Here is a 19,406-nt window from a genome sequence, read left to right as displayed (position 1 = left end):
TTGTCTAGTATTGGAGAAACTTGCCAATATAGTTTTAAGGACTCATTGTGGTGAATGGGGTGTTACGATTCATAGCACACGTACGTCTGCAAAGATCACTTCATCTGGAAAGCATCTGCTGTTTACTAACATCTGATTGACATCTTTAAGATGTCAGTTTAACATACATTCTAAATCATTACATCTTAAAGACATCTTCTAAACGTCTACTTGACATCTGACAGAAAACGTCCTATAGACGTATTGCAGATGAACAAACACTCTAAAAAATACGTCTACATCTACATCTACATTTACAGTTGATAACCAAATAAAACCTAATTTTGAATGACAAAAACTATGACGAAAATCTATTGAACTTTTTCGTCAAGGAATAAAAACCAGACGAAAATGTTAGATAGGGTCGATTTGGAAAGCGATCCAGTCAGAACTGATATCCTGCATGTGTGGTAGATGCTCACATTTGTACTGTAACGTCCTGATCTACCCAGAGATCTCATAAAATGTTAAAAAATGTCAACGTCTGCTAGAATGAGTAGTAGAGTATGCATATAGATCTGAATAAGATTGACGATGCAAAAAAAGGATTTCTGTGCGCTCACACCTGACCCACGCGTCCAGCCATGCACATAGACACCTATAAAGCACGCGGGTATTAATCTTATTAATTAATTAATCTATTAATCTCTTTCGTGTCTGAATGGACAAATACACACAACATTATGTCTAAAAGTCAGTTTTGGAGAGTATCCATGTAAACTATGTCGTTATGTCTTAATTATAACTTATGAGTGTTTCAGATGTGCATCAGTGCAATTGTATCCGCATGTCATTGGACATGATCTGATGTCTTAAAGTGACAGTGGGTAAAAAACCTAATGCGGTTTGTGTCCTTAATATTCAAGCGACAAAAGAAAAAGAGAAAAGCATTCACTGTTTGTTAATAGCTTTAATAAGGATGAATTATATTTTATTCAAATAAATATGTCTACTTGAAAGAATAAAAGAATGTTGTATGCAAGCATATATCATTCATTGAAAAAAAAGACTGTGTTCTACTTTAGGAAAAGTGGTTTTATTTAATTTTAAGATATTTTTCAAGTCACAGTTGTTAAATCTGTATCTGTATTGCATGTTCAAACTTAAAAAAATCATTAATATTAATAGGTTAGTAGATGTTTTCTGTGGGAATATATGGGTTTGGAGATTTTAGAGAAATTCTAAATTAACCAGGTTAATAATATTAATAACCTAATGATAAATAAGTAATTTCAGGGATTTATTTCGGTCACACTGGTTGAATTTGTGTCTAAAAAGTTACTGAATCGATTTCAAGTCACTGAATCGTTTCGGATCGTATCGTTCTAAATTAACCAATATCGTCCTTGAATCGTAACGACAACCAAGAATCGTGATACGAATCGAATCGTTGTTAAAACGAATCGTTACACCCTAGTGGTGGATGTTGACAAATTTTACGTCGTCATTATTTACTCACCCGCATTAACCCATATGCCATTCTTTCTTCCGTCTAACATAAAACGTGGTGTTTAGCAGAATTTTGGATCTGCCTTTCCCTTAAAGGAGAGCTCCGGCGCAAAATGAACCTTTGGTCTAATAAAACATCGGTACCAAGTCAACCGTTCTCTGAGATTTGTTTTCATGATAGCACTACTAGTAACACTGATAACATAACGCTAGTAATGTGGGGGCATTTACTAAGTAAAAAGAAATCGCTAGTTAATACCACTAACAAGGCTCAAAATAGCCCCACACTAACACAGTAATATAATAAGGGTCCATACATGCAAAACAAAGCATTGAGAACTTTATAAGTGTACAGACCGTTTAATAAGAAGATAATTTATAAAGACAGTTCACTTCGTGTATACAGGCAGCAGCCATCTTGGAAAACAGTCATGACAAGTCAAACCACGAACGTCGTGCTGAGTGATCTGAACTGTATGAAGTTCAGTGAACTTCTGAACTGTATGAACGGCGTTCGGGGATCGACTTATCAAGACTATTATGTTTTTCTTGTCCGTTTGTGACGTCAGCTACAAGACCGATTGGCCGAGGGCGTTTCTGTCTGGCTTCAGCTCTTGGTAGGACAGGGCTTTATGTTGGAGGGTCTGTTCACTGCTATTTTTTAAGTGGGCATGGAATTGAATGGCTCTTTTTTAATCATTATTACAAGGGGAATAATCCTAATTCTGCTCTACAGGCATTATTTGGGGTTTTGCACTGAACTCGTAGCAAGATTTTGCACAGCTCGGTCTGCAGAGTCTCTATTGGGTGTTTGTCCAATTTAGTGAACTCTTGGTCTGTGACTTCACACCCGTACAGCGCGATGGGCTCTATTACTGTTTTGATTATTTTAAGCCAGATTCTGATTGGGATGTCAAATTGGATATTTCTATTAATGGCATAAAAAGCTCTCTGTGCCTTGTCTCTCAAGTCGTTTACAGCTTTTTGCAAATTTCCTGTGCTAATATTTATGCCAAGGTTAGTGTACTCCTGCGTATGTTCAAGGAGCATGTGTTTTGTTCTTTATTATTATTTTTTTTTTCTTAAATATTGCTATATGGTTTAAGTTTTTCGTGATAGAGATGACAGATATTCTCATTGTCAGCATCTCTGTGTTTCTGGTTGGAAAGGATTCTTAATTATTTTTTTTTTAATTTATTTTTTTTTTGCAGTCATTGTCAAACCATTTCTCAGTGGCATGTGGTCTTTTTGGTTTTCTTTGTGTGGTTTTTAAGTTGGATAATGTTGCTGATACTTCAAATATTCTGTTCAGCTTTTCTACTGCTAGGTTTACCTTCACTATTGTGTGGGAAAGAAGTGGAAAGGAATTGATCTAATAGGGCTTGAATTTTCGATTGTCTAATTGTACTTAGATATGCATATGAAGAGTTCAGATGCAAAAGCCTCTAAGTGCCATTTGAAATTTTCTTCTAGAATAATCATTTTTATCAAGCTTGTATATTTAACTTCAGTAATTTCACTTAAATGGCAATTCCAGCCCATTCTCATCCTTTAACGTCATATAGAACGCTATACGCAAAAACAGCGCTATACTACGCACATGGCACCCTTTATCGTTAATATAACACGCGAACCCAAGACGTTATAAATCCTTTAGCGTGAATATGACACGCACACCCTACCCCACACCTAAACTTAGCCCTCACAGCACGTGTTATATGAACGATAACGGGTGCCATGTATAGCGCCGTTTTGTCATATAGCGTTCTATATGACGTTAAAGGAGTTAATCTTCATTGTCATTTAAGTGAAATTACTGAACTTAAATATTTAAGCTTGATAAAAATGATCATTTTAGAAGAAAATTTCAAATGGCACTTAGAGGCTTTTGCATCTGAACTCTTCATATTTACTGTTTTGTTTCCATCTATACATGTGACTATCTGTCTGTCCATTCGTCTATCTGTCTATCTATCTCTCTTTCTGCCTGTCTGTCTGTCTGTCTGTCTGTCTGTCTGTCTGTCTGTCTGTCTGTGTGGTTTTCTTCTTTAAAATTAGATATGGTAAATTCACATAAATTTTAAATTCATTTTATTTCAATGTCCTTACTGTTAGGATGTACCAACGGCCAGAGGTATAAATGAAGTGACAAGGGCAGAAAAGGGCACAGTCCAGTGTGGTTTTAATTCCAAAAGGTGCAAAAAGAAACATCAATATCCATCAGGAATAGGCAAATCTTCAGAAAAACAAATCAAGAATCATAATACGAAAGAAAATAAATCAAAATTGATTTACATAAACGAATGTCAGTTGGCTATGCCAATATACAGGCCCACAACTACAAACGAGCTTTTACCTCTCCACACCTCTCTCTTCCCCTAAAATGGCTGCCTGTTTTATAGGCCTAAGCTCCTCCTATTTTTGGGAAATGCCATTTTAGGGAGAAACCTCTAAATTACAAAGAGGTGACAAGACATAAACAAACAAACTGTCATTATATTTCAACTCTAAATCATACATCATTTATATCCAGTACAATTTAAAGGGCTCAAACCAATAAAGACAATACATATAGGAAGAAAACTTACATACAGGGTTCCCTCCCTCCCCCATGAGGTCAGAATCAGATGGAGTAATCTTCCATGAGCACATGCTAGTTTAAAAATGGCTACTTCCTTGTGTACTGGTTTGGCAAATGAGGGTTGTACTGGAAGGTATGTGTAGCTGTTTGAAATGCATGTTAACTGTGTAGCTGAATGAAATTAAATAGTCCCTTGTTGTATAAAGTGTTTTGGTGTTCTTTTCTGTGAAAATGTTTAATCGTCATGTGCTACTAATCATTAAACATTTAAAACACCTAAACTAAAAACTTGATGCACCTGATGGGATGTTACAACACAAAACAAAATGGCTACCAACATACAATCACAAAAAGAATTGTGTATTTTGCCAGTATTTAGTTTGCGTGTATGTGTAATGGTGAAACAGTTTGTTGAGTGCGCATACCCAGTCTCAATCCTTTCAAAATAAAAGTCTTGAGTCACAGTCAGTCTGTGACACTTGCATTCAAATTAAATTTGCTATTCTGGATCCTGTTTGGTACCTCTAATAAAATTCCAGAATTGAATTGGACTTCTAAATTAAATTTTGAATGCCACAGAACCCTGCCACAACCATCTCTTTTAAAGTGATAAATAAGGGAGTAATTGTGAATCATTTGCCTGCATAAACTGGATTGCAAGTGGTCAGTGAATTAAATGCATGTTTTTTTTGTAAATTTACCTCAGGGTAATGTATTTCAGTGGATCCATTTTTAATCCTCATTTGCTCACGTTATTTACTGTAGGTCTCCATGGCATCATGACCCACCTGCAAACTCCACAGATTCCCCTCCTCAGCTTATCCCAGAGGAAAGCCCTCCTGGCGGGCATATCAGAATATTGCCACCCACCCAGCCTTCACCTGTATGCCCACGGGGGATCTGTCTCAACGGTGGAGTGTGTCGGCCCGTCTCTCTGCCCAGCGGAGCCTCGTCTTTCTTCTGTGATTGTCCTCTGTACTTCATGGGACGCCTGTGTGAACAAGGTGAGACCTCACCACCAAAATCTTCTCTTCTGAATTACTAACCTTAACCTAACTTTAATGAGCAGTCAAGCTTGGTGCGGTACTTTAAAACAAGACAATTCAATTAATATCATAATATGTAGTATCTCGCCTGCAAAAGCGGGAAATTATCTACCACCAAAAGTTTTTACCAATAAAAAATGTAGAAGTGGTTGTGTAGGCAGATGCATGGTACATTTTCGGAAAGTAAAATGGAAACCTTGCCCTGTTGTTGGACCAGGGATGACTTTATACAATTGATGCTGTGATTAAAGTAAGATCCAAGCAAGTTGTAATGTCAGAAACCCTTTTATCTGCTCACCTCCAAGTTCTACTACAAATGAGATAGTGACCCTGTCACCTGTGTTCTCCAGATTCATTTTACCTCCTCTGCCTCATGCCAGGATAAGACATGAATTATATTAAATTCTGGTGAAGTGAAAAAGTCTTTTACACAGTCAACCCAATTGATATTGACTGACACTCAACTTACTGCACTGTGCCATGGAAGAATATTTCACACTTTAACAATTTGCTGAACTCGGAACTGACAACGGACTTTTTCTTTTATCAAATCCACCACCTGAGGAAAAGTGAAAAAAAAACTGAAATTGTATGCACTTCCAGCAGTCAGGTATTCCATGTAATAATGTGCTCCTCCATATAGTGCTAATTACTTTTTTTTATTGTATTTTGCTCCAGCTTCTGCTGACTCACTATAGCTTTGCCGTGTATCAATAAGCCAATGCTCAGGTAAAGAGCTAATTTGCTGAGCTACAAGTTCATCTGTCTCTATTGATGTAACATTGAGATTCTCTGGCGGTGAGATGCCTGGCTTCAAATTAACTAAAAATCATTAATTCTACTTTCAGGTTTGCTATTTTTGTACAGTGCCAAGCATTGATTGATGTTTTTTGTGAACATATCAGTTCAGTTCCTGTATGAGAAGAAAAAAGACCTTTTCAGATTAAGCTATTCTAACATTTCTTTACTACTAATTTTCCTTGAATATGGTACAAAAGCACTTTTGTTTCAAAAAACGCTATAGGCACAACTTTTTGCTTTGAGAACTATTATCTAACATAAAAGTAGGTTAGCTAGGTTTATTCTTAAATGGCCTAAAGTTGTCATACAAGTCTATCCCACATTAGAGGTTTGACAATAGAAATTAAAGCTAAATTGATTTACATTTTTAAAGTTAATTAATAAAGTTAAGTTAAAATTTAAAGTTTTTATTATGAATGTACAATGTAAATTGTTGATAATGCTATAAAACATTTATTTTTTATAAGAAAACCTAATTTAAAGACAGTCCTCAGTTTTTCGTCTTTGTCGCCATCTCTGTTCGAAATCTGCAATTGCAGTAATTCGCGGTAATTCAAAGACATGCTCGAATCTCCTGTGGAAATCCACCAGTACCACTGGCATTAAAACCATTATTACAAGCTTACCACTTTGAATTGAGCATAGGCAAGATAGTTTTGAACACTGGGTGGTTATGTATTTTCTCAAATATGTATTTTGGATCCTTTTTAACCCAAAAAAAGCTACGGACTGCAGCTTTAATTATAGAAACCCTTATTAACGTGAGCTTATGTGCAACTATTTTGCCTATTTTTATTGCTAGAAACACACATCTGGGTTTTTTGTGCCCAAGTTTGGTAACAGCGCTGCATAAATTGCAAATCTCAAATCAAATGAATAGAAAATGCCTCATATAAAATTTTGTTCAGATTCCTCTTGAGGTAGATGATCAACATTTTATGAAGGTTAAGCTCCTAACCATTTATTGAAAATAGAGCATTTTTTCTCTCTTCGTGGAAAGTTCCACTTGAAAACCACACAAGCCATGAAGACGTCTTTGTGTGTACTAATATGTTTTGCATTGGAAATGAGAGCTTCAGGTGCATTAACTGAACATTTGTAGTGCATGCTGTGCAAATGCTTTTTGAATAACCGATGAAAATATTTTTCTATATACAGGACAAGGGGACCAGTGCCAAATTCTAATGTTTTTCCCAGTCCTGCCTCCTAGCTCTTCTTCTTTATTTTATATATTAGTTCCTAACTAGGCTTGACAGAAGTTGAAAGAGAATCTGCTTTTAGAGTTCCCTTTTTTCTCATTTCTTTTTTTTTCACAGACAAGCACAGCAAAGCTTTTAGTTTAGCTGTATTTTTTACTTTGTATTTCTATTTTTGACAATGTCAGCCCTATATGGGAATAAAATGTTTTTTCAAAGTTAGTAAGACTGATCAAGGACTTGAAAAACAAAAAGGAAATGCTTCATGGTGCATCATTAGGAGGAATAAAAAGGATGGTACAGCAACAGTAATAGTGGTTCAATAATATCATGAACAAAAGAAGAAGCATGATTAAGGAAGAAGAAACACATTTTATCTCATAATAACCCTGCCCGTTGACCAGCTAGTGTCAGCAGACATGTCAAGCCAAACATCCTGAGGGTGAAGGGGTGAGGAAGATGAGAGCGTATCTATGACTTCATGATGGAAATGTAGTGATAGGGTCACACTGAATCTTTTCAGTGTCGCATGACAAATAAGAGGACAACTGGCCTCAGTGATGATATACTAGTCTTGAGGCCTTTCATTTTGTGTGTTGTGCGGTTGAACCATAGACTTTAATATACATTTAACATTCTTTACTCAGAACGGTGTAATGGGCAATGACTATATTTATGAATATTTTTGCTCCATTTTTCTACAATGGAAGAGACTGAAGGTGTGTCCTCCATCTTTTTTTTTTCAGACAGCCAAAAAGCAAGAACTACAAACACAGAATTGTGAAACAAAAGTTTAACACCACACTGTAAAAAAAAAAAGCGTAAATTTTACGGTAAAAAAACGGCAGCTGTGGTTGCCAGAACTTTTCCGTTCAAAATAAGTTAGGAACGTTAACTTAATGGTTTTACAGACTTAACTTAAAATTTACAGTAATAAACCGTATTTTATTTTCTGATAAAATGTGGATTTACCAACTTATTGATGTATTGCTATCTGTTTTAGACCATTGTAAATTGATGTATTGATATCTGTTTTAGACCATTGTACACTGACAACCAACAATCATCACAGCAGTGATGAGAGTTACATGATCAATCATAGCTCATCACAAGTGAATACTTGTATAAAGCAATAGTTATTTAAAGAAGCTGTACAATGTCATTCACACAAACATTAAGCACTATCATGGTAACACACATGAAATTAAAAAAATGCATTAACATTAATTTAACAATATTAAATGTAACATATAACCCTAATGTACATAACTGATTAGAAAACATAACAATAAAACTATGAGAAACCATAGTTATTTCAACAAAAATACATAAAATGTGAAGTGTCACACAGGGAATTGTGGGAATGTCAATTTACGGTTTTTCACTATAAATTATACAATGATTTATTCTTTTTCACTTTCAAAAACGGTAAATTTAACGGTATTTTACTGTAAAATTATATCACAGTTATTTACCGTGTATAGTACGGAAATCAATTAACAGTTTTGCACTGTAGCATTTTTACAGTATTTTACCTTTAAAATCACGGTTATTTTTTACAGTATCAGTTTGACCCAAACATCCAATCAAAATCCCGTATTTTGCGCCCGAACCTGTCACTTTGGAAAAAATACGGGAAATCGGCTGGTTGTTCAGGTTGAACTGGTGGAGGCGTCTCAATCAGCTCCAGTTGTTATTCACTTTCGCAGTCAACTTGAATTTGAAAGGCAGTTTAGCAACCACTCAGCCTATTCGTGTCTAAGACCATTCTGTGAGGTTTACCATTAAAGTCTCTTTCTACGTTAATTACAGAGAGGGCAAAAGAGATTTATGGACATTTTTATTTGATTTTTTCTTCTCTGTGATGTCTCCCTGGTGGGACTTTTACAACTTGGTTGTGAAGTGAGTGTGTTAAATCAGCCGCAATGTTTCCTTGCTGTTCATATTGGGAATCAGTGGTGGGTGTATGATGCATCTAGCTAAATAATTATTGTATCCGGTTGTGGAAACTCTCTAGTTTTTTGATTTGCTGTATTTAATAATTTCTTAAATTCATATTTATATATATCGAAATTGTCTTCCAAAACTTTCAAAATCTCTGTGTAAACAATGAGTGACGTCACACGCAAGAGATCACTTCCGGCGCATGCGCAGACCGAAGCGCCCGTATCTTCAGATCAGTTGGAAATGGCTGTGGTTACAAGAGGTGAAAACAATATATAAATACTGTTCGTTTTCTCACACAAACCGCTCGTTTCGTGTCTTAGGCCATCAATGTGTACTTACATTCACGAGTCATTAAATCATGTTTAATTTGGACTTCTCTGTGCATGCTCTTTGAGGTGGGCCCCGTAAATCTCCATTACATGACTGACAGACAACAACGGTTTGACCTAAAAATATAAAAATTGAAACTACTGCAGAAACAAAGACATCTACATCTTGGATGCCCTTGAGATAAGCCAAAACATATCAAAAAATAAATTCAATGTGAACTATCCCTTTAAATGCATCCATGCATCCATCACTTTCTTAAAAAGATTCCTGACCCCAATTTTTGACCAGCACTATAATATTATTATCAAATATGAATTAACAATGCAGCATATTATAACTTGACATTAACCTAGATTAGTAAATGTTTACATAAATAAAATAAACTGTTAAACTAAATGTTAACAAACTAAACCTTTTTGTAAAGTGTTACCAGTTTATGCATACTGTATGCTGTACACGCAGTTCTACATTATAGTCAAGAATATGGTAAGCGAAACACAATACTCACACATATACAAGTGAACAGTCAAAAAAATATGATGTCAGCAATGTTCCTAATGACAAGTTGTCATCAAGATGAAATGACTTTGTTTGCTTCTCAGCATTTTTCACAGCTTGGTCAGATCGTGCCCTCCTTTGGGAGCTACGGATGCACATGTGCCTTATACCTCAAGAGTAATAATACAGACAGGGTTTGGTGTCAGGGCATTAGTAGAATATACAAGATGGTTTCCTCTGTATAAAACTGCGCAGCTTGCTTTCTGACTTATTTTGGGGCATAATCTTGACATACGAGTCTCTAAAGGAGGAAAGAGCTCTGTGCTGCACAAACTGTTTGGTACACAAAGTAGTTCGGAGAGTATTTACAGCTGTCCGTCACTTTTCACATTTTCAGGTTTTTCTGTTGTTGCTGGGACCGCTTTGTTTATTCAGCCATTTATTGATGAAACGAACCATCCGCAAGGAGTCTACTGTTTTATAAAAAGCAGGAAGGCATCCGGTGACCTCTCTCAATAACTCACTCAGCACTTCTGTGCTCTTACGCCCTTTTCTCGGCACCTCCGCCATTTGTTCTCAAAGTGCTAATTTGCAGATAATTAAGTAATCCACTGAAATGTTATTTGTCCCTCTGGGCACTATGCAAAATAAGGGGGTTGCTATATTCAGGGCTGACTCATTTGTAGTCCCCCCCCCCCTCCCAACCCCATGGGAAATATCACATAATCAAGCAGACACTGTATTAAATAATTCCTTTGAGCTTTCTCGGTTGAAGTAAAGCTTTTTTTGTTTGTTTGTTTTTTTCTGATGACCGCACAACAGATGAATTCTGTGTTAGTATTCATGTAGTAGTGGCTAAAAGTGATGTCCAGCCTAGGAAAATTGACATCTTTTTTTGACATCTTTTTCAATACGATTTTTTATGTTTTTAAATGAAGTCTCTTCTGCTCACTGCTTTATTTGATAAAAAAATGACAAACAGTAATGTTGTGAAATATTATGACAATTAAATGACTGTTTTCTATTTTAAAATGTAATTTGAAAGCTGAATTTTGAACATCATTGCTATTGCTGATTACACATCAGTTTTCAGTGTCACATGATCCTTCAGAAATCATTCTAATATGCTGATTATATTCTCAAAAAAACCCCATAAATTTTCAATGTTGAAAACAGTCGTGTACCATTTTTTTCCCCCAAAATTATATGATGAATAGAAAGTTCAAAAGAACAGCATTTATTTAAAATATAATCTTTTCTAACATTATAAAGGTCTTTACTGTAACTTTTGATCAATTTAACTCATCCGTGATGAATAAAAGTATTTTCTAATTTCTTTCCCCCAAAAATAGAAAAATAAATTCTTACTGACCCCAAACTTTTGAATGGTAGTGATTAATGTTACAAAAGTTTTCCATTTCAGATCAATTCTGTTCTTTTGAACTTTCTATTCATCAAAGAATCCTGAAATAAAAATGTAAAAAAAACTGTTTTCAACATGGATAATAATCATTAATGTTTCTTGAGCATCATATTATAATAATTTCCGTAGGATCATGTGACACTGAAAACTGGAGTAATGATGCTGTAAATTCAGCTTTGATCACAAGAATAAATTACACTTCACTGTAAATTCACATAGAAAACCACTTTTTAAATTGTAATAATATTTCACAATATTACTGTTTTTTGTTTTGTTTTTTTGTTGTTGTTGTTTTGTTTGTTTTTTTATCAAGTAATTGCAGCCTTTGTGAGCAGAAGATACTTCTTTTAAAAACATAAAAAATCTTACCGATCTAAAACTTTTGACCGGTAGTGTATATGTATGCTTATTCCATAATAATGGAAAAAAAACATGCCAAATTATGCGGACATAATTTTTGGCAAGGCTTCTATACAAAGAAATGATGAACACATGCAAAACAATAGAGAAGTATGGAAGCTTGTTTACACCTGTGTAAGTTGTTAAGTCTGGGTAAAAAAGTTTTCTCAGAATTGCGAATTTATATCTCACAATTGTGGGGGGGAAAAAGTAAGAATTGTGATTTTTTTTTTTTTTTTTTTTTTTTTTTTTTTATTCTGTGGCGGAAACAAGCGATTTCTTTTAGTCAACATAAGCTTTTCTTGTGAGCTATTTGTTTTTCAATTTCATTTTTTTTTTCATAGGAAAATAAAACCTTACTGTAGCTTTCCTTTTTTCACTTGTATTAAAAAAAATGATTGTATGTAAATGTCACAATTACAAAGAAACAGCAACACATTGAATTTAATGTAAAAAGAAATAAGTATTTCCTTGTTTAACGTACAATAATAATCTTTGCTTTATGTACAACATTGAAGAATCCTTATTTACAGTGTATGTGAAGAAACATTGTCAATCAGTTAGTATTTTTCATCGCTGATAGCGCAATATCTACTGTTTGCTGCATCGAAGTTGTTTATAATGCCCAAGAAAAAGGCATCGTCACCCTTTTCAGCCGGTCGTTTGCTTTTCTTTCCCTTCGTCTATCCATCAAGACTGTTTCTGTGCTTATCTCACGGTTCATCAGCCTCGTAAAACTCTCCCTTAAACTGCAGTCCTGAGAGAGTGCACTATTTTCTGCTGAGTTAGAGGAATCGGGAAGCTGTTTGAAAGGCTTCAGTCTGACTGCAGTCCAATCTCAGAGGAGCGCTGGGACCTGCATAGTTTGCTTGGCCGCTTTCTGGGCCTCAAACTCTGTTTGGTAGTGGCGGCCCATCTTCTGGGTGCCGGAAGGGGTTGGAGTCTGAGGGGTGGTTACTTGCTGACAGAGTTTTTCGATGAGAGTTTCTATTACAAGTCTAGGATCAAGTCTAGTCAAATTAGAGTTTGCCGCTTGGCGCGACGATTATCGTCACTGTTGGTGCTTGATGCGAAGAGCTGAAGAAGAATATTCGCAACAGGCAAGATTAATCCTGGTACACATGTGACATATTCTTCTGGTTCTACTAAAGAAATTTACTGTCCGTCCTGAAAATCTGATTATAGACACTGCTTATACAGTGAAAATGGCAAATTCTGCTACAGTATCATGTTGTATGCATTGCATTTGTCAGTACTCATATTTAAGCAAGATAGAGGATAGGATCTGTTTGTTATTATTAAGACAGTTTGAAAGCACAGGCTTTCAATGTCCATCTGTGGTTTAAGAACAAAAGCAGCAGTGCCACATAAATGCAGGTCTGAAAGGTCAAAAGGGTCGTCAAAGGGTCGACTTAATTCGCAGGACGTGTGGAAGGAAATTTTGTCTCTCACTCTCATTATTTTCAGAATGGATGGTTTGCAGTTAAGACATTCCCTACCCAGCATCTGTAACAAGCAGATAGACACAAACACTATCACGCTGATCATAATGGATTGTTATTTGAATCTGCGCATATATTTATACTTATGAATTTTGCTTATAGTTTTTGCAATAAGCCAAGAACATCTGTGTTAAATAAAAATTGTAATAAGGTTAATCAAGCTGACTAAATCACACGACTGCGCAGCCTTCACACTCGCATGAAAAAATACAATATAATTTAAAGCTGTAGTCTGCAGGTGTAAACCTCTTTGTCGCCATCTCTGTTCAAAATCTGCAATTGCAGTCATTCGCGGAATTATTTATTATAGTACTTCAACACAAGGGGGTAATCCACTAGCTTTAAACTGAAGTCTCACCGGGGGCCGCCACCTGCTGTTAGCATTTCATTGACTCCCATTCATTTTGGCGTCACTTTGACAGCGAATAACTTTACATCCGAGGCGTTAAAGACTCCATTTGTCCATTGTTTATTTCTAAAGAAACAAGGCCGTGTATAATAGGCTCCACTACCTTGTATCTTATGTTATGGCCCCGTAGAAGCAGTTTTTGTAAAAATAGGCTAACGATTGCGTCACAACACGCGGCTCTCTGTCGCACAGTGGAGAAATTACCGTATAGACAGGAGGAGAAGCTTGCTCGATTGGTTACCGTATAGACAGGAGGAGAATCGGGGGGACGTGGGGGCATAAAGTCAAGAGAGAAGCCCATAGAGAGCAGTAAAGTTGCTTCTGCTGCTAGCTCATGGACAGCTCCTACTCACGCTCTTTGTCTCTGCAAGATTTGGAAGGGAATGATTCAGATTCCTCTTGGCACAGCTACTAGAAGACTTACAACTGTTGCTCACGTCACATCTACGTCGTAAAGCTCAGTGTGAGAGTTGCGTGTAATGACACAATCATTAGCCTATTTTTACATAAACTGCTTCTACGGGGCCATAACATAAGATACAAGGTAGTGGAGCCTTTATACATTATCGTGTTTCTTTAGAAATAAACAATGGACAAATGGAGTCTATAACGCCTCTGATGAAAAGTTATTCGCTGTCAAAGTAATGCCAAAATGAATGGGAAGTCAATGGACTGCTAACAGCAGGTGAAAGCTCCCACGGACACTTCAGTTTCCAGCTGGTGGATTACCCCCTTGCCTCGACACCATAGTTATACATAATAAAGGCTCGACACGGCACAACGTGGATGAACACAATGTTTGAGGAGTGTGCAGCTGTCAGTCACCGCGCCGCGGTGTGGATGCTGGCATTCAGAATCACAGATCATTATTTTTGGAAGTATGACAAACATAATAATTTTCACCAGAAAATGTCACCTGAACTAGTAAGTAAATGGACTGCATTTATAGCGCTTTCACAGACCCAATGGCCACCAAAGTGCTTTACATATTGCCTCACATTCACCCATTCACTTACTCATAGCCAACCTACATGAACCACTGAGCCACTGCCGCCCCAAGAAACTGTCGGATTTTGACATTGCAGTAAATCACGCTGATTAAATAACAATCGCTTATAAGTTATATCACGCAAAACCGTGCAAATTATACTTTGTTCTTAAATTGTTAATGTTAACAACGTAAGCATTGCGTTATTACATGTAATGTCCTTACGATATGTATCCTTGTTTTCGCATGGGTCCGGTTGCAGTCTCTTTTTTTCTGTAGTCACTCGGAAGTCCGAACGAAGTCTTTTGCATTTTACAGCGGGTGAATCTGTTGTCACTGGTGATTGTTGTTTGAACCTTTCTGGATCTGGCATCAAATTGATAAGTTTGATTATGTCAAGTGTTGTGAGAAAAAGCTATAAATCTCCACCTCCAACATCCTCACAAGCAATATAGCCTACTAGCCAAGACTCCTCCTTTAAGGTCCTTTCATACTCGACGCGATTTTGACGCACAAATAATTCGCGCGATGGTTTTATTTTTTGATAAACTGTTTGTATAATGAGTGCTGCCACATTGAACGTGAATGTGCTGCGGCATAAAAAACGACTTTTATTTATTTCGCTTCGATGTCGATTTTTTTTTTTTTTTTTTTTTTTTTTTGTACTTTTGAGGCGAAAGAAAAGGCTTCAGCCAATCATATACATGGAAACAAAGGTGACGTGACCGCAACAATGACGGATCTTCTGATTGCTTGTGTGTCGAGTCGTCTGTGAATGAAAATCTGAAGCAAGGACTGGTGGGACGTTGTGCTCATTCGTTCGTATCGAGCCCAACCGGGTGTTTACAAGGCTTTTCAGTCCATTCGAGCCTTCAATCCGTTTACTAAAAGTGTTTATTTGATTGCATGTAAATGTAGCCCCTGATGAATGGGACAGCTCACCTTAAGCAGGCTACGTGCGATACGCTTCTCCCATTTGTTTGGAGCTCCGGTAGCATACTCTCTGTTCTTTAAGATTGGGTGCACCTAAAATCTTCTTTTCTGTTTTTAAATAAAAATTAAAAGCTTGTCTTCACTGGATGATAATGATCGTGAAGAAGAAGCTATGTCCCGCAAGTCATAGCATTGTTCCGCATTTAATTTTTCTCTGCATCCTTTTATTTAATCGTCCTTTAATTTACAATTCTACAATAAAAAAAATGTAATAATAAATCATAGAAAATGCGCAGCACAGACGTTACTGGAGCCATCACAAACAAACAAAATCTTCATGGAGAGCGTGTTTGCTCTAATGAATGCTGTGTGTACAAGGAACCGCGCAACTGTGGACCTCTTTTAAAAAGTGAACTGGTGAAAGTGAGTTACGGCCCTATCGAAGCTGCCAGATCAGACAAACAATATAAATTCAAGATGCACTGATCGAATCCGCTAAGAACACATTCATCTTTAATCTTTCCAAATGGACTTATGTACTTATTTGGAAATGTGCATTTTAGCGATTGGGGTTTTTTTTTTTTTTTTTGGTTTTTTTTTAAAGCTTATTAACAATTTAAAGCATCATGTTAACATCACTGCAAAAAGACATCTAATATAAAATCTATATTTATTCACCTAGTAGGCTATAATAATAAGTATATAGTACATTTTCTCCCCAGTGTCCCGCAAAATCATGTCTGCTTTCCTGCAACAGAGCAATAGCAAAGTCCTTTTAGGCAAGTCATGCCACTCGGCCGCCATCTTGGCAACGCCTCCGGGCAGCTATTTCAGACTTAACAAGACCAGGCTCCATCTAAATGAATGGGCAGAGAGTCAGAACTGCACTTTCACTGGTCACCGGGACAAAAAAACGCATGTATAGAAACAGCAGTAAAACATAATAAAAATCGCTGAAAAAGTTTGATGACTTTGCCCCAAAATAAGGTTTAAAACGCCGTTTTCCCACAGGTTATATTTGTATTACGCATACGCAAGGGTTCTCTCGCTCTCTGTCGCGTACACGCTGCACAGTTTGAAACAGTATGTGCGCGCTCTTGCTCGCTCTAGATTCCGGGAGATTTGAACTAATTTGCGGTGAGCCGCTTTCAATCTGCGGGGGACACCCGGAACTTCTGGGAGATTTGGGATGTCTGATATTTACACAATGCACACATACAAATCTGCCGCCTTTTCAAACAGTAACGTATTTAAATGTTTCCCAGCTTGACTGTTAAAAGCAGATGATTGGCTGTCCAGCGGGAGGGGCGGGGCATTTGCATATAACCGCCATTTTTGGTGTTGCGGGTTTTCCCTATTAATTTGTATTAAGGATTGAGGAAGTGGCATGTCTCTATATAAATAGTCTCTGGCAATAGCCAGGTGGTCACCCTCGGCGCGAATGTTTTGGAATGTTGAAGCTCTGAACGTCGCAAATTCGTGTCGTGGCTGATGTGAAAGGTTTTGACGCAAACTATTCGCTTTTTTCGTTTTGCTTTTTCATTATGCGTCGGGTGTGAAAGGGCCTTTGTGTGTACAGATGTGACGTAATGACGCAAAGACATTCTCGAATCTCCTGTGGAAATCCACCAGTACCACTGGAATTAAAAACATTATTACTAGCTTACCGCTTTGAATCAAGCTACGGCAAGCAGAGAGTTTTGAACACTGGCTGGTTATGTATTTTCTCAAATATGTATTTTGGATCATTTTTAACCCAAAAAAGCTACGGACTGTGGCTTTAAAACAAAGACAAGCTCATTATATTAAGGAAATAATATAACAGATCTGAACAAATTGAGTTGCTTATAGTTAAAAGAATGTCATGAATGATCAGTTAGGCTAAATGTATTTTTCACATTTTTGGTCACAAAATATATATTTTATGACCCGAATCAGTTTTGACTTTGCAATATTGCTAAAATGTTATAATAATAATAATGAAAAATTAGTTGGGCTATGCCAAAAATGTGTAATATTTATGTAGCCTACAAAGAAATACAAAAGCTTTAATCTCCCTTTTGGTTATTTCAATAAAAGAAATAAGGCAACTTATGATTTCGGGGGGTTACATAATGTTAGGCTATTGTCCGGTTTCATATCAGTCAACTTTTGACACTCAAAACATTCGGGAGTGAAGCCCCGGTAAAATCAGCTGACGAGGCCACTGCTTGACAGTGTCTCGCTACATACATTGCCTTCTGTGTAAAAGCTAACAGATCATTACCGCTGAAAGAGAGGTCGTGACCATAGCAGACAACACCCACCTTCCTCTGTCGTCTGTCACCCTCTGGGAGATAACATTGCTCCAGAACAGGTCCTGACAGGATCCTCCTGCCTTTGCGTGTAGACTCTTATCAGAGTCTGGCAGACATTACTGCTCTTGACTGTGCATTTCAGCTTTGAGGTTACACTAGTCATCGGTCATAATTTAAGGTTCATTTTAGTATTTGAAGATGACTAAAAAATGTAATGGGTAGTTGACATGTCAGAGTGACATGCTACTTCATCTAAAACCAATTGACCCTTTTCACAAAGAAAAAATATATATATTAATTATGTGTATAAAAATCAGCCCTGAATATATTTATAAGTGAAGAGTTCAGATGCAAAAGCCTCTAAATGCCATTTGAAATTTTCTTCTAAAATGACCATTTTTATCAAGCTTGTATATTTAAGTTCAGTAATTTCACTTAAATGACAATTAATAGGTAATCTTCATTGCCATTTAAGTGAAATCGCTGAACTTAAATATACAAGCTTGCAGTGTTGTAGTACTCGAGACTCGGACTCGTCTCGGACTCGGTCTCGAGACCATATTTTAATGGTCTTGGTCTTGTCATGGACTCGTGTCCATTTGGACTCGAAATTGACTCGTAATCGAACATTTTTTTTTTAGGACTCGGAATTATTCCTGAGTCTACTCGATTTCAATTAAAAATATTTTTAATGATTATTAATTTATGTTAATAAAATATTTCTTTAAATTGATTGAAACGCCCAGTGATTGGTGATTTTCTAGTGCGCAACTGCGCATGACAAATTTTAATAAAATTACTTTTAACACCACCTACTATGTGGCCTTTTTACCCTAAACTGATCATATTTTTTAACTAAGTAAATTCAGTAAAAAAAAAAAAAAAAAAAAAGGATTTCTCTAAATAAATAAAAGTAAATTAGGTAATCAACCTTCACTGGTCTCGGTCTCGACTCGGACTCGACCGTCTCTGGTCTCGGACTCGACTCGGACTCGACTCTCTATGGACTCGGTCTCGACTCGGACTCGACTCTCTCTGGTCTCGGTGTCAACTCGGACTCGAGTGAGGTGGTCTCGACTACAACACTGCAAGCTTGATAAAAATGATCATTTTAGAAGAAAATTTCAAATGGCACTTAGAGGCTTTTGCATCTGAACTCTTCAAGTGTTTCGGTTAACATAAGGTCATAAAAGTAAATGCAATTTAATGACATATAAAATATGAAAATGCAGTATAATATATATTAGAGAGAGAGGGGGGTGTAGGGATGACTTCAAAACCTGGAAGACTACTTCGCCACTGCTTCCCTTGGGATTTTCCTATGAGGTTTTATAATAGTTTTCAATTTATGAGTAAGATAAGGTATGTACTAGTAAATATAACTTGAAGATACTTTGACAACATACTTTTTTAAAAATTAATAAATAAATAAATAAATAAATAATCATAACTGTTTCAAAATGAGCATTTCCAGTGTGTGTGTGTGTGTGTGTGTGTGTGTGTGTTGATATTGAAGAAATTATCAAAATATCTGTTCCCAGCACAACCGTGTGTGTATCGCATTACAT

At 36.5% G+C, this 19,406-nt stretch overlaps 1 protein-coding gene across 1 annotated transcript in view; it reads left to right on the top strand.

Moving 5' to 3' along the window:
* The window catches only part of eys (EGF-like photoreceptor maintenance factor), a 302,080-nt gene that overhangs the window by 225,019 nt on the left and 57,655 nt on the right, over nt 1-19,406 (top strand). The window contains exon 34 of the mRNA XM_039651858.2: nt 4,835-5,073. Within this exon, the coding sequence (XP_039507792.2) occupies nt 4,835-5,073 (239 nt within the window). The remainder of the gene's footprint in view (nt 1-4,834; nt 5,074-19,406) is intronic.

The sequence above is a fragment of the Pimephales promelas genome, chromosome 11, assembly GCF_988280905.1.
Source record: "Pimephales promelas chromosome 11, fPimPro1.hap1.1, whole genome shotgun sequence".
NCBI classification, from domain to species: domain Eukaryota; kingdom Metazoa; phylum Chordata; class Actinopteri; order Cypriniformes; family Leuciscidae; genus Pimephales; species Pimephales promelas.
This window is presented reverse-complemented; position numbering and strand designations above follow the sequence as displayed.